We start from the raw sequence: 18858 nt of genomic DNA, 5'->3' as shown, positions 1-18858 counted from the left end.
TGGGATGTGGGTGTTTGAGAATAGATAAAAACTGAAAGGGAATGGGGTCGGGGGACACCCCCAAAAAAAAAGAATTCAATGAGTTTTTTCGTTAAAAAATTCACAGTAAAAAAAATCAGCGAAAAAACATCCCGCAATGAAATGACATGGAACCGAAGACATCAGGCTTTCAGGTGAAAGCCAAGCTTTGACTTTTGTACGTTGAGAGTTCAGAATCTGCATATTTATCTCCCCACGCTCCCATGTCAAACCTCTAAAATTCAGCAGAGCAACATTGCAGACTGCATGGCACTGATTTGTTTCTTGCAACGCTTCACACACATGCATGCCTAGGAAGGTACATAAGGAGAAGGCATACCGTACCTGGGGAGAGGCGAGGCTTGAAGGTCTCTAAAATACATGGTGAATCGCTGACCGCTACCACAGGCTCCTTTGGCACCAAAGAGGAAGCAGGAAATCTCCTAGTTCAGAAGGTTGTGGCATCTAATGAGCTTCATTCCCCACATGCCCCTGCCCTATACCCCTTGTGCCCAATCTCCTGTCTGCTCTTTCTCCCTTCTTGTCCCTAAACACTGCAATTCTTTATCTTGTAAAGTTCCAGCCCCCCCTCCTTCTCTTGCTATTGCCCGCTCCTACTCAAAGAATTCTTCTGCTTCATCATCATAGTCCTCATTTCTATTGTAATAATTTAGACTGTCATTCAGTTCACTCATAATTGTACTGCTTTTACGTTTGTAAAGCGCTTTGGCCAACGTGCTTCATAAATCAATAAACGCAAATACAATACTACACCTGCCTTACAAAGAGACCATGCCCATGAGGGGTTAGGTAGAGTGGAGGCAGCAGGAGGTAGTGCACCAGCTTTGCTTTCCTATGGAAGCCGGGTTTGTTGCTCAGTGGACTGATGCATTCACTTCAATGGCCTGTGTTTGACCTCGTGGTCACAAGTTCAAATCCCTGCAGGTCTACTCAGCATGCTTCGGAGGTCAATAAAATGAGTACCTTCCTCGCTGGGGTAGCTCAGGGGCAACACGCTCATTTTGGAAGCAAGACGATGCAGATCAACACAGGTTCGGCACCCGTGTACGTGCGTAGAAAGCTCTGGGTATTAAGTGCGTTATAAATAACCAATTACAATTACCATTAAGTTGGGTAACAATAAACATCTGTTATCTATCTATAGTGCCAAGATGCCCCTTAGTGGTGAAGGTGCGCTCTACAAATACACCAGTTATGGTGGGTCTTTAGTAGTTGCAGAGTAAGGGTGCCCCGGGGTTAGACTCCTGCTCCTGAAACCTGTGGAAAATGCATCATGCAGTTTTTGAGTGGCTTTGTGCAAGGTTTAAGGACCACAGCTAGTCCTGGGCATTTCTTTCCATCTGACATAAAGTACCAATATTCAAATGCACTGAAAATATCAGGACAGGACTGACGAACTCCACAACTCTCGAATGTGATCAATTGTGATCTCTGATGACCTTGAAATAAAATTGATGGAACAGTTCAGTTGCCAGGTAACAGATCCTCCTAAGAAAATACACAAGAGGTTCACATGATGCTGGTGACCCCTAAAACATAGCTTCATCTGGTGCCCCTATTCCCGTTACCATACTTTTTCATGAAGATCATACAGCCTGAGGAATCCTGAATTTGGAGCCAGCGACGGTTCGAGGCCCTCACCTATGCAGACGATGTCCATGAAGCCGTACATGCCGTAGCAGATCTGGAAGAGCAGGTCCTGCCGCTGCCACTTGGCCGAGGGGCTGAGCGAAGACCAGATCAACCAGGAGATGCTGGCGATGAGGAAGAGGGATCCCAGGATGATGGCTGCGATCTGGACCTTCTCGATCACCGTCAACGAGATGGCCTGCCACTGGTAAAGAAGGGAGGGGAAAACGCATTACCCAACACAGCAAGGCAGAGGAATTCACACACCAGGTTGGAAAACAGCCAGTAATGCACAGGATAGACATTTCTGCCTGGACTTTGCCAGGCAGGTTTTTATTTGATTGTATTGTACTCTTCATATTTTAGATCGTTTGTCTTGTTCTCCCCTGTTTTCCCTCTCCCTGCCTGGTTGCGCCTTGAAACACTTGTGTCTAGGCACATTATAAATAACTTATCAATCAATCAACCCAGATTTACAATCCTATGGTCCCTTTCATTGATGCACTTAAATCCCACAGTCAGTCACAGCTTATTAAAAAATAAATAAATAAATTGGATCTTATATCACGCTTTATGCCAGAGTCCAGCCTATAAGCGCAGGATCGGGTATTGAGCCCTTGCTGATCAGTGTTATCTTGCACGTTGTACTGAGCTATCCTCCCGACCTACGAGTGGGCCACAAAAGACACGTCACTCACTCTTCTCTGGTCCTTCTAGTTATGTAGAGCGTGAGTTTGTCACAACATCTCCTTGTTTCCATGAAAGCCCGTCCACCTCTCGATATTTACCAAGGCCACCCCATGAAAATCACCGCCATTAGTAGAAATGGGGTGCTTTTCCTTATTCTGGAGAACGCAGGACCTGTTTCAAAAAGGTGATCAGACCAGTCAGGAAGTGGCTATATCATTTATGTATGTATGTTTCTTGTATAGCACTTAACACAACCTTCGGGCTGCTTCAAAGCGCCTCAGACAAAGAGGAAAAGGGAAAGTGGAGAGTGGTAGACACATACTAGATAGGGAAGCCTAGAGGCGAGAACAAGGTGAGGTCAGGAGAGAAGTCAAGGCAGTGTAAATGAAAAAGGGTGGGTCCAAAGACGGGTCCGAAGGGGAGTCTGGGCTTAGTTAGAGTGCAGAGCGTAGCGACCGCAGGTGTAACCAGTGGTGCGGAGGAATGGGGTGCTGGAACGCCAGACCACGGGGCCTGATTTTTAATCGGCTGCATCGCTACAATTGGCGCATCCTCACAGACTAGGGAACAGTGACCCATCAACAATTATGGGCCATGGCATGACTGGTGCTCAAGGACAGTGCCCACTGCAGTGCTCTGATGGTTGGCCTTGAAAAATCATCATGGCAGCCTGTACTGTTCCACTTCCTGCACAAAATGGAGGAAGGCTTCTGAGGAGGTGGTGTTTTAATTAAGCACAGTTGGGAGAAGCCATGCAGGTGCTATTGCATGGACCGCGTGTGCAGCACTATGCGCCCAACTGTGCCAAACCTAAAATAAGGCCCTGAGTGGGCCACAATAGTATATGAGAAGGCCGAAGGAACGGGTAGTGCTGAGGCAACAGATCATGGCGCCACCTCATAGACCACTCATGGTATGGACTGCCAGACTAGCTGTCAATCAGGGCACCACAGCATGAAAAATCAACGAGGAAGGGCGCTGTGGAAAAGTCAAAGCCCAAAGTGATGTCAGGAGCCAGTGAGCCAATGAGCTGGCCACAAAAGCACAGCAATAAGAAAAGTAAAAGAAGGGGGAGCAGCAGAGGCAAACCAACGGTCCCACAATGGCGTTGCGTCCAGGAGGCGACACTGTGCAAGCCACGCAGTCACACAAGTGCAACACAGGGGGGAAGAAAACAAGCACAAAGGACAACATGCAGAGGCAGCTTGCACACTATCCAACGAAGCCACCAGTGCAGTGGCAAGCATGGCACAAGGCATTCACTAATCACTGAGCAGTGGTGGGCATGTACTGTAGGAAAGAAGCCAGCACTCTTCCCCAATCCACTGGGGGCGGAACGACAACACACATTTGATCACACTCCGGGAGTGATGGTGATGCAAGAACCAGGAGAAGAAGAGGCGGGTGCAGAGGCTATTGAAAGACTGGAAGACAGGACCGAAGAGAGGGCCTATTGTAATGGAAGGAGTGAATGTACATCTCTATTACGGGGGGTCGGGGGTTCAGACCACTTGACAGCGATGGATCTGCTTTCTGCATAGCAGTAGCAACATGCCAGTGTGACAATCAAACCCAACAAATGATAAGGGGCAACATACTAAGCATGTTCTATGTTATAGTAGCCCGAATTTACAAGGCACAATAGTAACATGTATGTCAATAGAACATTGAAGCAGGTAGCTGTCATGTGCAAGCAGATGCCTAGTGGGGCAGAAGGGACTACTGTGAAGAGAGTGGAGGAAAGAGCTAAGGACTAGAAAGGTGAACGTGGCATGGGTGCAGGGGACATGACATGGCATGCCATGACATGACCCAGAGGCTGGGGCAAGGAGGGATGTTATTGGTGTGAGTCATATCAGCATCAGGACACATACAATGGATGTCCAGGGACATATGGAAAGTGCAGGAAATGTGCAGGAGGGGGCACCTTGCCTATGTGTGTAGAGAAAAAGAAAGAGGAAAGATTGATGAAGAAGAGGAGGAGGAGTAGTGACAAATGGAGCAGTTGAGGGGGTCCTATGAGGAAGAGTAACATCAAGCGGGAGAGGAGACCCCTGTGTGAGGTCTGGGCCACTGGGATCAGTTGCAGGCACTCATTGTAAAGAAGGACAGGAAGATATGGCTGCAAATACCAAACCCGGAGGGCTTGGTTGTGGAAGTATAAGTATAGGGTACTTCATGAGAAATTATGAGCACAATGGAAGGCGCACCCAAAGCAAAGTTAAGCATGCGAGGTAGAAGCAATTCAAGGGGCTGGGCCTGATTCCAGATCTAGGTGGCCCTCAATCAGGTCTGGCAGTGCACAGTGGCAAGTGAACAGGTGTTCAGGCAAGATCTGGGTGAGGCAAAGGGTGTCCATCACAGAATTTAAATGGAAGTTAAGGCGGAGCAAGTGTGACGTACGGCATGGCGGCACCCTGAGGTGTTGGGATGTTGCGGCGTTGCCTTCCCCGGGCACATTTCATTTGAGAGCAGCTTTTCCTGATGGGGTGCTGCCCGAGGAGTCAAGACAAGTGATTGCAGCCGGGACACCGGAGAGGGCTTCCAGGATGCCATTCAGACTTGCCTCGGCCTCGTCGCAGTGCTCCGGCGGCTGATGAGGAGACAAGACACTTATTAATACACACCAACACGCTGGGGAATCCCAAGGCTTTCATGCAGGAGGACTGGGAAAAAGGCATCGACCCGCTGAAAAGAGAAACAGCCATTCTCATGTGAAGAGGCGGAGCCCTAATAACGAGATTAGGGGCACCATCCCGGGATTAGAACCCGGATCAATTGCAGTGACAGAAGGACCAACTAGGCCAGGAACCCGCAGCAATAAATCCTGGCCCAGGGAAGTTGAGAATATTATGCAAAGGTCATCGGGTATTTGCTACTACGTTGGCGCCATTACGTGCTTGATGGAGGATGGAAGGGGTATGCTTGGTGTGCCATGAGGAAGGTCAGAAGTGGTCTGAGAGTGGCAAGAGGCATACTGTAAGCACCAAATAAATTGTTGAAGGAAATCTTTAATTTTCTTCAAGGACAAACAGAAGTACACAGTGATAGAGGGTAAAAGGCTTGGCCTCTGCATGGGCGGTAAAAACTGCATTTATCTGACGTACGCTACTTTCAATGAGAACTGAGCATAATTCGTTATTGTACATGTTGAGTGGGAGAGCTCAAACCAGATTTCAGCAAAGATAATGTGCTCTAGCACCTTGAAGCTTCTTTTTTGTGCTAGATGGGATAACCAATAATTATCACAGACCAAATAATCAGACAGACCAAAGGAAGATGGTAAAAAACTGCTTTAATCTCAATGAAAGAAAGCAGGGAAAAAAAAAATATATATATATATACACCTCTTTTTTTTGCAAGCTTCTATATGCTCCTTCGATCTTGCGTTACAGCGTATTTAAAGTTATTGGTCAGCACCTTTTATTCTCACAATAACTTAATCTTTTTGTACATGTTTCTCCTAGTGCCTCTGTTACATCGTCACTCTTAAGTATTTTCATATTGTTTCAATTTAGGCTTATCTGTCTTCTTTATGACATCATATTGCTGTCATCAAACTTTTGTTTAGCATTCATCCGTGATTCTCAAAGCTACATGCTTACATTTAGGCAATTGACATCCTTCTTGGTAACGTCTCTCCATTGTCCCACCATGAGGATATTTTCTGAATGGCTGTCTGAGTTCATATTGTCTTTTGTACAATCAACGCAGTATGGACTTGTCACATTAACTTGTGTATGAATTCCCAATAGTAGCCCTTAGTCTGCTACTTCGAAAGGATGGTGGTGAAGGGGAGGGCACTAGAGAAGAGGCCACCACCGGGTCCTCTACATTCACCCCTCTGGTCAAAAATTCGGCAATGCTCTTTTTTTTCTCTTGTTCCACAATTCCTGCTTCATCTTCTTCCATCTCATCTAATTGTTTCTGCTTTGGGACCATATTTATGTCACGCCCTCAGGTGACCCGCATTCTTTATGTGTTCATCCACACTCCAGGTCACGTGGCGACAATCCCCTGCTGGTAAACAGAATATCCATCGTTCCACATATCTCTCCTGATCTTGGGCACAGTAGAACCTGGTTCCTGGAGGTGCAAGAAAACTTTTCTTGATCCTTTCTCAAGTACTTTCGTCAGTCTGTGTGTTCTCTCCAGTGCCACTGTTAATGTCAATCATCATCTTCATCCCAATAGTTTTCTTGGTTGTTTTCTAGCATTGTCCCAAAATGACCCTTAAGAGACAGAATCTTAGCAACACCAACACCAGTATTTCTGCAAGTAGTTTGAAAGCAATTGCCAACCAAGATGTAAACAAGCTGAAATTCATGAAAACAGGGATGAGAACCAATCGTCTCCTGCCATCTCATCAGCTTCATCTTCCATTTTTGTATGCAGGGTCGTTAACATAATTATTGCCTCTATCAGGATTCCATTTTCTCCATCATAAAATGGTATAAAAGTACAACAAGAAGGCCAAACCTTGGCACAAACACCTCCTTCCATTGCTGTTATCAGATCCAGAACATACCTGTTCCAGTCATCAGCTTGTTTGCATTGAACGTCTGGAACTAGTTGGCATTTACTGCAGCTTGAGTTCCTGGTTTTAATATTGATATCATTATCATGGCTGTCATGCTGAATAGCTTGTGCTCATTAGGAATGTCTTCATAAGCCTTTATTGATTTCAATGATAAATAATTCTCTATTTTCAGTCAGCGAAGATGAAATTATTTCTTCCTTCTGTCATATGTATTCATTTGTGGGGACACTTTGATGTGGCAGTCACTTTGGGGGATCACTAGTGCTGGGACGTGTACATTTACAATGGAGCACACTACTCCCCAATCTTTTGGGAACTGCATGTAGGTTCTGTATCCGCAGGCCCAATATCAATCCATCAGAACTGCAGTTCCTCCATTAATTCCTGGTACTTCAAATATTTCTCCACAACCTTTGTTCCTTCCAACATAGACCTTGCCATCATTCTTGAAGCAGGTTGTGGCGTTCTTCAATTGTTGCATATGCACTGGTCTTGCTTCATTGTCCAACCATGTTAGTAGTTTTGCATATCTGGCCCATGATTCCAGGCAGTCATCATTCTCCTTTTGCACTCTGTGGACTGTGTCTGTATTCAAAATATGTGCAGGTCATGATTTTAGTCCATCTTTTCATCCATTTTCAGTTGCTACACACCCATACACCAACAGCTGTGCTCTCTCCCAGCATTCTGGCTCTCCTGATTTTTCAGTCATGTCTGAGCAATTAATTCTCTTCATGTCAACAGTTTGTATATTCTCTAGAAATTGGGATGGAGACACATGCTTTTTGTTTGTCCACCCTAATCCACTCTCCGTTCTTTTTGTTTTCACATATATGTATTCATATGGAAAAGTCTGTCTTGATTGCCATCTTAAAGTTGCCCAATTCCCTTCAAATTGTACTCTCGTTGTGCATGCTGCTAGATGATTGAGAGATTTTGCATTGTGGGGGGACATTTCTTTTGCAATAAATGTTCTTGCCACATTCATGGCATACAGTATTAATGAGCACTCATACCAACTCTCTTCCGATGTTCTCTCTGCCACTTCTTTCAGGTGCTGGTACCATAAGTTATTTGCCAAATTTAATTTAATTTAATTTATTTTACATTTATAAAGCGCTCACACAGCCCGCAGGCATCGAGGCGCTGTTACAGGAATTGTTTGTTTTTCTTAGTTGCGTACTTGTGGTTTTTTTTGTCTTAGTTACGCATTTATAACGCGCTTAAACACCCAGAGGTGTCTAAGCGCGGACCCGGGGATCGAACCTGTTGTTGCTTCGTGTCGTCTTGCTTCCAAGACGCGCACGCTGCCGCTGAGCTATCCTCCCGGGACCCCATTTATCTAAGTTTGTGTTTATACTATCATTATCTTCCTCAGCATCTTTCTTCACTCAGGAAAAGGTCTTTTAACATCAGAACTCAATGGGGTTTTGGGGTTCTTAATAGGGACAATAGGAATAATGGGAATAGTGGTGGATGTCTTTTTTGCAGCTCCTTGTTATAAGGAGAATAGTGAAAATCAAAATACCCAAGAAAGCTCCAATATTTCTTTTTCGGTTTGTACATCTTTTCCATGGAGCTGCAGTTTTGACCTCTTGGAACATCTCCATTTCTTTCATTACATCTGACATACACCAAATGTATCAATGTATTGCTTATTTATAACTTTATAACAAGAAATTTAAAATAATCGCCAATATGATTCTCAGAACTATCGTATTATTTTTAGGGTTTCCAAGAAATGTTACAATACCAGTATGCCTTTGCATTAATGCTGGGTAAGACTGTAATATGTACAGAAATACTGCAAGCAAGAATGTGTGTACAATGGGTGGCATAAGAAAAATAAAGTATTCTTCTTTTCTTCTGACTTCTGCTGCTTCTGTACTATTGTCTCTTGTACCAATTTTTGCGAAAGTGTTCCAGGGTTAATATAAATCCATTAGTTCTTAAGAAACCCTCATCTAAAACTGTTGTTTCTTCTTCCTTTGTCTTTTCTTTGCTTTTGGTCCGGTATCTGTTGTGTATTCAATGAGGTTCTTCACTTACTTCAGTAGGGGTAGATGCAGAAGAGGTCAAGGTTCGACCTTTATAAGGTTTGACATCATGGAGGTGTATCCACGCTCACCTGCCTTGAACTTTGACACCAGTATGGCTCACTTCCTCCACTTCATGGGGGCCATCAAAACGAGGGGTGCTTCAGGTACACACAAACGTATGCACCAGCATCTGGTCCCCTGGGTACAGGCTGAGCGATTTGAGCATCTCTTCCAAATCAATGGGCTGATTGTCATTCTGGTTTTCCCTTGACCCCTCACATCAATTCTGGAGCTGTTGGGACATAAAAGAAACACTTTCAGTCATTGATTTTAGATAATCATGCATTTCATTGTCCAGAGCCCTTACTACACTGTGGGCATCTATATTTGCCCTTTTTGGGGAAGTACCCATTCAGCGTCCAGTCACCAACTCATGGGGTGCCAGGTGATGATCTGAGCCTGACTGATTCCGTAGCGCATATAAAGCAATGGGTAAGCTATGAAGCCATCCCTTCTTTAAAGTGGTTTTTATGTTTGCTATCCTCTCTTTTAAAAACTCTCTTTTAAAAGGTCGTTGAGTTTCTCACAAATACTGTTTGCTTGCAGGTGATAAGCAGAAGCAAACCTATGCCTAATGTCTATTAGCAGAACTATATTTTCAAATAGCTCATTCACGAAGTGCGATCCATTGTCAGATTGCTAAACTTCACACACAACCCATCATGGAACCACTTTGTGCATGAGGAACTTGGTGGAATGTGCGGCATCATGGTGTGTGCATGGACCCGCCTTGATTCATCTCGAAAAGGGACATACCACAACTAACAAATACCTATATCCATTACTAGTCTGCAACATATCTACATAATCTATGTGCAGATTTTGGAATGGTCCACTTAGTCTGGGAATTACTCTTCTCACTGTTCACAGAGTGTGACCTGCAGTAAATTTCTAGCACACAATACAGTTTATAATGAACTGTGGTACATGTTCATATAGGCTCGGCACAAACCATTCTTGTACAATAATAGCAGCTAGACTCTCTCAAGTCACATGCGCTCGGTAGTGAAGCTGCTCCAACACTACCCTCAATAGTACTAGAGGCATAACTAGATTTCTAGTGCTACCCTGTCACCAAATTGCCTCAGTAGGGGACAAAAGACATTCCTGTTTTTTTCATAACTCTTTCTTTTCTGGCAATGCTCGTCCTTTTATTTCGATTAACTGTACAATGGACGTCATATTGAATCCTTCCTTAACCAGCATGCATCACCCTGTTGGCTGTCTTATATTTGTTACCTCACTCTCAGATATAGTTGGATTAAAGGCCACTTTTTGGCCTCTAAGTCTGCGGCTTCATTTCCGTGACAGATTAAATCAGTTCTCTTGGAATGGGCTGCGCATTTTGCAATCGCTATGTTCTCTTGGAAATTCAACGCTTCGATTAGTTTTTCTAATAATCCTGCATGCTGCACTGAAGTGATGTCTGCATGGAGGAAACCCCTCCTTTTCCAACGTGACAAGCCTGCATGTACCGTTGACATCACATGGGCGCAGTCAGAGTACATTGCCACCTCCTCATCCTCAAACCTTTGCAGCATGTCAATAAGCGCTGCTAATTCTTCAGCCGGTTCTGAGTAATTTGGGAACAATCTTCTACTGATCATTGCCTCAAATTTACCCTCTCGGCTCAGTTTTACCACTGCATATCCAGTATTTCTCACCCCACGCTTTTGGTCACTTCTCGCTGACCCGTCAATGGATTCACTACACTACACCTAACAATTTTAGTCACTGGGTTTGAGATAATTACCACATATCCTGATGCTCTTTGTTTAGTCAATGTACTTGTAGGTTTTTCCAAAACTGCAAATAATGCATGTTCTTTGAGCAAAGTTACTGAACCCCCTCCATGGTCATACTTGAAGCCTTTTCAATTGCAAAGACAGCTGCTGCCAAAGATTTCTCACAAGGATAATGTCCCATGATCTAAGATCCCACTGTAATAAGCCAATGGCATAACCATGTTTTAATGGGTGAGCACTGAGGTCATTACATCTCCATTTCAATGAGAGAATAAGTAGAATTCTTCACTATAATTTGGAATCCCTAACACGGGTGCTATACTGATCACCTTTTTTAATTCCTGAAATCCTTCAGTCATCTCTTCTGTCCATATAGGTTTATTTTTTGTCATCTGTGCTTCCTTAAGTCCTTTTAAAAGTGGTTGAATTAATGTACTGTAGTCAAACACCCAGGCCCTGCAATAGGTGCACAGGCATAGGAATTGTTGCATTTGTCTTACTCTTCTTGGCTGTTCAGTCTTCATAAAGGCCTCTACCCTTTCAGGTGTCACTGTTCTTCCTTCATGTGAAATCAACTGCCCTACATGTAGTACCTCTACTCGGCAATATTGTAATTTCTCCTTATCCACTTTGTACCCTTACTCTGCCAATATAGTCATAAGCTTGACAGAATCCTCTCTACACCTTTCTTCTGTCTCACTGCACACTAAAATGTCATTGAAGTATTGAATTATGATACTTTCAAGTTGAACATTTCCCAAGTCCAGCTGGACTACTCTGTTAAAAAATGATGGGTACTCACAATACCCCTGAGTCAAACAGGTATGTTTCAGATGAATGGTCCTGAATGAAAAGGAAGTTAGATCCTGTAAGTCTTCAAGAAGTGGAATTCAGAGAAATGTGCTTTTTAAATCTAAAACAGTGAAATAGCTCACCTTTTGCAGGATATTACACAATATTGTCGCAGGGTTCAGTACTAAAGGAAATTCTGCTTCAATTATATTGTTTAGAGGTCTCAAATCCTGTATGAAGCTCCATGATCCCCCGTTGATATTTTGACAGGGTTCACAGTCATGTTACACGGAGAATCTGATGGTACACAAATGCCTTGCTTCATTAAAGCAGATATGGTTTCGAATATACCTTCATTTGATTCTCTAGACATGGGATACTGTTTTGCACGTGGGAAAATTGCTCCTGGTTTCAGCTTAATTTTCACTGCTCCTCTTCCTTTCAATAGACCCATGCCATATGGACTTGTAGTCCATAAGATATTTGGCACCTTTCCCAAGTCATCCTGAATAGTGGCAGTTTCTTTTTTACCAATGCCATTCTCTGTGGTATTTCTAAATTCTCTACCTTAGTCCAAAAAGTAAGGTTTATGAAAAATACTGTCTCTTTACTTGAACAGTCATCCCTAAATAGATCCTCATCAGTCATATTTGTCAACCTGTATCGTTCATCGAGGGCTATCACCATTCTCCATCTCCTCCCCTCATCATCTGTCCTATGAAGCATCACCCTTTCTTCCCTCACTATTGCTGCTTCTAGTTCTGAAGGGATAATTTGCCCTTCCTCATCATCCGTAGGAATCTCTGGCCTGAACAAAAACGTATCAGGTATCCTCAACATCTTGCCGATCAATTTAGGCAACCATGATAATAAAATAATCACTCCATACAAAAAAACTTCCTCATCTAGTGGTACTCTTCGTAGAGCTTTCTTCCCTCTAACTGCTAGTATGAGCTCTCTCACATTTACATAATGTATTTCTCGAGTAAAACACACTATTCCTTTGTCAGTGAAAGATATCGTCATGTTCAGTTTTGTCATCAAGTCACGTCCTAGTATATTTACCAGTGTTTGTTTAGAATATAACAATGGCATACACATGTGGTGCTCAACTATAGAAAGTGATAATTTGTCTGTAAATGGAGTTAAATGTGTTGCCCCAGAAATTCCCTGCACCTTTATGACAACACCTGACATTTTATATTTTCCTTCACTGACACAGGAACAAGTTGCCCCAGGGTCCACAAGAAATGAAAACATCTTGCCTCCTAGCGTCACCTTGACCCTTGGTTCCTCTCTGCGTTCTGGTATAACAGATAGCATTGAACACATCAGGTTCTTCTGTGGGCTGTCCTATTGTGGATATAAATGAATCCTTGTACCAGTGAAAGGATTTCCTCCTACCACAGTCATACTCCCCGATTTGGGTGTAGCTACTTGCGTGGCTCCCATATTCATGAGCCATTGTGATGTAGCTGTCTGTTGCATTGGAATACATTGTACTGGTTGCATCAGTGCCTGTTGTGTCTGCATAAGCACTTGCTGTTGCTTTCCCTTTGGTGGCTGGATCTGCATTGCAACCTGTTGTATTTGCTGTAACTTGCGGTGCATATGTCTGAGTTTGTATGTGATCTTGGTCATAATATCCTTGTGAATCTGTATTATACTGTGGAGCATATCCCATCCCCCCTCTTGGAGATTGCCAATTCTGTTGCTGCATGCGTCCCCTACTTCTGCATACTCTAATTAAATGTCCTCATTTACTGCAGCCGCAACAATGCAGTAGCTGTCTGCCATTACATCCTCCCCTTCCTTGAGGGTTTTGAAATCCACCTTGTCCTCCTCCCTGAGGCCCATTCCTTCTGCCTCTCAGCAGAAAATGACACCCGTTCTGATCCATCACCTATGCCGCATTATTCTGTTGTGGCAACTGCACTGTGTGTGCCATCGCTCCCTCATTATTTGTCAATACCGCTCTTTCTATGGTATATTTTGATATTTTTTCTGCAGCAACTTCCCCTCTTCCTGTTTCCTTCCCTCTGCTTTCTTTTTGTCTTTCTCCCTTAAGATTGTACAATAGTGCACAATCGCCCACTGTATCTCTGGCCATGGCTTTGCTTCCATTCCCACCTGTTTCTATAGTTAGCGTTGCACTGGTTCTGGCAGCCCTTGACAAAAAATATATTAAAACAAGGCTACTGTCTTGTCACATGATTCATGTGTTTCCAAATTCCATCTGTCCTGAATCCACTGAATATGGGCAATAGGGTCTTCAGTCTCTCATAGCTTTCTAGTCAAACACTTCTCCAAGCAGAGAGTTGGGGGCAGATCTATCTCCTTGGCCTGGGCCTCCCTCTGGAACAGCCTCCCTGCCTCTCTCAAACTTGGGCAGAAGCACCTCTGTTTTCTGAAGCAACTCAAGACCTTCCCTTTCACTTCCGCTCTATCTCTTCCTCTCCCCTGCTGATGCACCTGACTGCTCTGCGCACTGGTCACCCTCTGAACTCAGGCCCAGACTCCTGCATGTCCAGTTGCCCTCGCACTGCCTTTGGCAGTCCCAGCATTTAAGGGTCTGTGTCTGAAACCTTAGAGTCCCTTCTCTCTGCACTTATGACCCACCCGCTGCCTGCGCTTGTGAGTTAAGTGTGATTACCATTCCCCTCCCTCCAGGCACTTCTTCCCTTCCCTATCACCCGCACTTGCGTAATCTGAAGGCCTAGTAAAATTGTTATTTTGTCCTCCCTTTGTTTCCCCCTCACTGTCTTGTCATGCCTTGATACACTTGTGTACAGGCGCATTATAAATGCCACATCATATCATATCTTTATTGCCCCAATATCCGATGTATCAGGATATTGTGCTCTAAGTGATCGCTATACATCTGCTTCACAATTATTAAATGGCGCCCCATCATGCACAGTGTTTTGTGCACTTACTTTAGGATGCCCTGCTATTTTCCACACGTCGTCAGCTCTCTCCCTTAGGATGACTGATAATAGGCCTTTAATATCGCCTATAGCTAAAGTTGCTCCTGATGTCCTGACGTCCTTTTCTCTAGTTCAGAAATCCATTTTCCTGTGCCGAAGTTAAACTTGGGAGCGTACACTTTAAATTTTCTTTATCCATTAGGTGCCATGGTATATATTGTGTTTGACCCCCTCCTTTCTCTAATAGGGGGAATTGCCACAATCCTGGGTTGTAATTATACCCACCCTCGCTCTTTTTTTTCCAAGCAGCGTTGTCCTCGCCGGTTTGTCTGCGTCCTGGCAATGCCATTAATCTACTTATATTAGGTGGAGATATAGCTCCTGCACTGCGTGACCATGCTTGGGGTCGTTCAACATATGGTGTTGATTCTGGTATTGTTTCCTATGAGGTTCTCTAAATATGACAATTTTACCCCTTTATCTACGCTCGATTCCCTTCAAAATCCACATGTGCCCTCTTTCTGCGCCCTCTCATTCTTTTCTCTTTGTTCAACTGACATTATTGTGCACCAGCTCGTGTGGCTGTTATCTTCATCTATATCGTCAAGATCTAACTTACTTAGGGACATCATTCTACGGTCATCTATAAGAGCGCCCCTTGATTTACCTCCAGTTCCTTTTAGTTGGGAACGTTCAGTGTTCTCTTGAGTCTTATACCTCTCTCTGTCCCTCATTTGCCTATATCATTTCCCAGGAATCTGCTCTATGTCTTCTGTGTCCTGTCCACCAGCCCATGCTGATCGCAGCATTCCTTGCGAATCCCTTTGGGGCGGCTGTGACCCTCTTTCTTCTTCCAATTGTTCTTGTGCTTCTAAGGGCATTATACTTTTGAGGCACACATAATCTACTTTGTGATCTCTTAATCCCCTACTCCTGTCCATTTCTTCCTTTCTTCTCCTTAATTCCCTTAACTTCCCTTCCTCTCGCCTTTGTTGCAACCTATGTACTTTCAACCTTTGGGCTTTTGCCTCTTTTTATTTCTCCTCTTCCAATCTCTCCTTCTCTTTTCTTATCTCACACCTTTTTCCTCCCTTCGCTTGCACTCTTTGTACCTTTCTTCTATGCATAATCTCTCTTTTTCTTTTTCTTTTTCTCTTTCTCCTCCTTTTCCTCTCTTTCCCATACTTCATCAATGCCCTTATCATCTAGTTTGAGCAATATGTGTCCTCCCATCAAGTTGTTCTGTACCATTGTCATGCCCTTAACTGTATCCTTTTTCTCCCTTTTGTCTTTCTGCTTTTTCCTCTATCTCTGCTTGATTGTCTTGCCTTTCTTTCTCTCATCAAACTGTTGATGTTCATCCCGTGTTAATATACTTTGTTGTTCTCTATTCCCGCTCTCATCCGAGGTGTCTTTGCTGTTATAAGCAGAGGGCTCCTATATTGGATCAGCGTACCCCACTGCTGCCTCTAATTCCTTTAAAGGATAGAATCAATTTTCTTCAACTTTTTCATCTTGGTTTTCAGGAGATAAAGTAGAAGCCGAAGGTATTACATCTACTCCTTTATTCTGATTATGTATCCACTCTCTCTCAACTGGATCTTCTTTCTCACTCTGATACATTTTCCAGAGTTCTAAAACTGCCAACCTTTTCTCTAACATTTTTCCTTTCTGAGTGGCATGTAAGAATGTCGTCATGTGACACAATATCGATTTCGATAATGAACCCTCTTGATGCCATAAGTGCTTTATTAGGTGTGCCATTGATCCATTCGGAATGGTATTTTCTAATTGTGGCTGTATATCTCGCAATGTTCTGCATAGGTGTGAAAGTGGTGTATCTTCCATTGATGACAAGTCATTTCAGACTGTCAATACTTACCCAGTCTATTATTCCCCTTCCTATTTTTACTAAATATGTTGTTTTAATCTTTTTGACCAATCACCATCAATCGCCACTCATAATCCGTAAATTAAAATATTTGTGAAAACATTTTACACAACTACTCTTCTTGTTCCTTCGTTTACACTTTGAATCAATTGTTTTCTTATCGTTCTTGGTTTTTTAGCATCTCAAGGTTCTTTTCAACATCTAGCCTTTGCGGATGAATAATGTTGCATCAAATGCCAATAGGCTTGCAGCATTTTATTAAGCCCTTTGCACTGTTCACCAAAGACTTGGGGCCTGATTCATGGAACATTTTCCTATGGGACTGCACCATTATAAAACACTTCCATGAATCAGGCCCTTGGAGTTATAAGACTTGTAAGTCAACTCATATAAAACAAAAATACTTATTTCTTCTGCTACTTTGAAACGCAAAGTAAATAAACACATATGGCATCTTAACAACTTGACCCTGGAGGTAGCGACCAGTTGGAAATACTTGGGCTACCAACTAAATCAAAAATCTAATCCTAAAACAGATCTGAGTGATATGCAACTTCGGATTGTTGCTTTTGGGGCTTAAATGGGTAGGATAAACTACAAAATGGGAAGTTATCAATTATTGCAACCATTATATTCTATAAACCTAAAGTTATCGCTCCATTGACCTATTGGGCAGAATTTAAAGAGCCCACCTTTGCACTGTCGACCATTGAAGGGAAACCGTGGTACCAATGTTTTTTAATCTTCCTCAGGGCGTCCCAATTTCTGTGATCAGGCTTGAGCTTGCACTCACATCCTTGAAGACAATAGTGGAATTGCAGATCTTGTCTCTCTATAGGAAAATTCAGACTTTGGGGCCTAATTTGTTATTCACTGTTTGCTCTGTCCTTGCTGGGCAGGGCTCGTGCCCTATATCAAATAACTGGATCGCTCAGTGTATGGAGCTTTTAACCAGAATAAATGTAACCAAAGAGGATATAATAACTCACCTACATATGTAAAACAAACACTATTGGCCTCTTGATTGCACCATAACATTGGAAGAGAAAAATAAGTATAAACTATTCTCCCATTTGTACTATGACACTAAAAAACAGAATCCCCTGACCAACTACTTAAGACTATTCCCGAATAGTCAGCATAGAGACCTCTTTTTTTGAATCACAGAGCGTTTTCCTATGGGATTGTGCTATTATAAAACGCTTCTGTGAATCACACCCTTAGATTCAACTTATATTTGACAAGGGAAATTCTGGGCGCCAGACTTAATTGGGCCACTGCTGACAGGTGGTGTTGTTTTTGCAAAGCCGAAGTGGTAATTGAGACACTTGAACACCTATTTCTAGTATGCCCCAGTTTGGTAAGCATAAGGATGAAGTATTTTGCAAAACATGTTTATTGTCTCGACTCTATGTAAACTGCTCACTTACACCTCTCTCATCACAGCTGCCATTTCGTAGATACAGGAAATGAGGAAGTGCTAGCAGATAAGGAGGACACAATAATAATCTTATAACTTGTTCTGATCACACATGTGACATTCAGGTAACTAAATAGGAAATTACCATAGAACATTGTACATTTGTAAATTCCATTACTGTTCAATTGATCTCCCATGTTATCGATAGGCAGGACGATATAGTTTACAGGAGTTTTAACAAGATGAAATGTATCCTGATATATTGTTTTAGATTTTTAGCTATTTTGTTAATGTTAATGTTAAAATGTTAAAGGATATTTATGCCACACACTGTCCCCATCGGAGTGGTTCCCTGGCGCTCTGGTGGCTTTGAAAGGTAAGAGGATGGGGTGTGTTAGTGGGGCATAGTGGGACAAAGGTACAGCGAGAAGATTTTGATGTGCTGTTGGTAGCTTCTGTTCGGTTAGCACTGTTCCCTGAGCATGGGTGTGGTTTATGGATTGGTAGAGTCCCACGTGCTGTTGTGCGAGACTGTGTGTGGTTTGTTTTGTTGTTGCAGTGTAGTGAAGTGGGTGCAGACTTCTGTGCAAGGACATGGTTGTGTTTGTTTAGTGTTCGAGGGGTGTATGCAGAGCAGAGAGTTGAGGTTTAGCAGTTGGGTTAGTAGGGCTTTTTTCTTACCATGTTGCTTTTAGACATTCAACACTCGGCGAGTCCCTCGTCGCATTCTGCACCTGTGGTCTTGTCTTTCTCTATTTGTTTGGTGGTCTGAGGGTAAGAGGGCGGTGAAGACCCCCCTCCATCGGTACAGTAGGGTATGCTACTAGGATCGCTCGTAGGCCGCTAGGGGGTTTGCCTGCCATCGCCTATCTAAGTTTCTCGGGTGGGTTCCCTCCCACCAATTTGTGGGTGCTCCCTGTCTCACTGGGTTCTGTTTATTGGTTAGTGCTCGCTTGTCTGCAGCTAGGGGGCCTATCCTTGGCCGAAGCCTAGAGTATGATGATGGTTTGGGACTGGATATGTCCTGGGATCCCTCTCTCCCTGGCTTCTATCTTCCATGTGCGTTTATTGGGGCCTGTTTAATTT

The 18858-nt window shown here is 43.4% G+C and overlaps 1 protein-coding gene across 1 annotated transcript in view; it reads right to left on the bottom strand.

The window, feature by feature from the left end:
• Nucleotides 1–18858, bottom strand: part of MARCHF9 (membrane associated ring-CH-type finger 9) — a 731209-nt gene that overhangs the window by 206308 nt on the left and 506043 nt on the right. Inside the window, exon 3 of the mRNA XM_069653354.1 lies at nucleotides 1681–1873. Within this exon, the coding sequence (XP_069509455.1) occupies nucleotides 1681–1873 (193 nt within the window). The remainder of the gene's footprint in view (nucleotides 1–1680; nucleotides 1874–18858) is intronic.

The sequence above is a fragment of the Ambystoma mexicanum genome, chromosome 3q (genome assembly GCF_040938575.1).
Source record: "Ambystoma mexicanum isolate Mex_15411 chromosome 3q, UKY_AmexF1_1, whole genome shotgun sequence".
Taxonomy (NCBI): Eukaryota; Metazoa; Chordata; class Amphibia; order Caudata; family Ambystomatidae; genus Ambystoma; species Ambystoma mexicanum.
The sequence above is the reverse complement of the archived record's forward strand: the minus strand, read 5'-3'. Positions and strand labels throughout refer to the sequence as shown.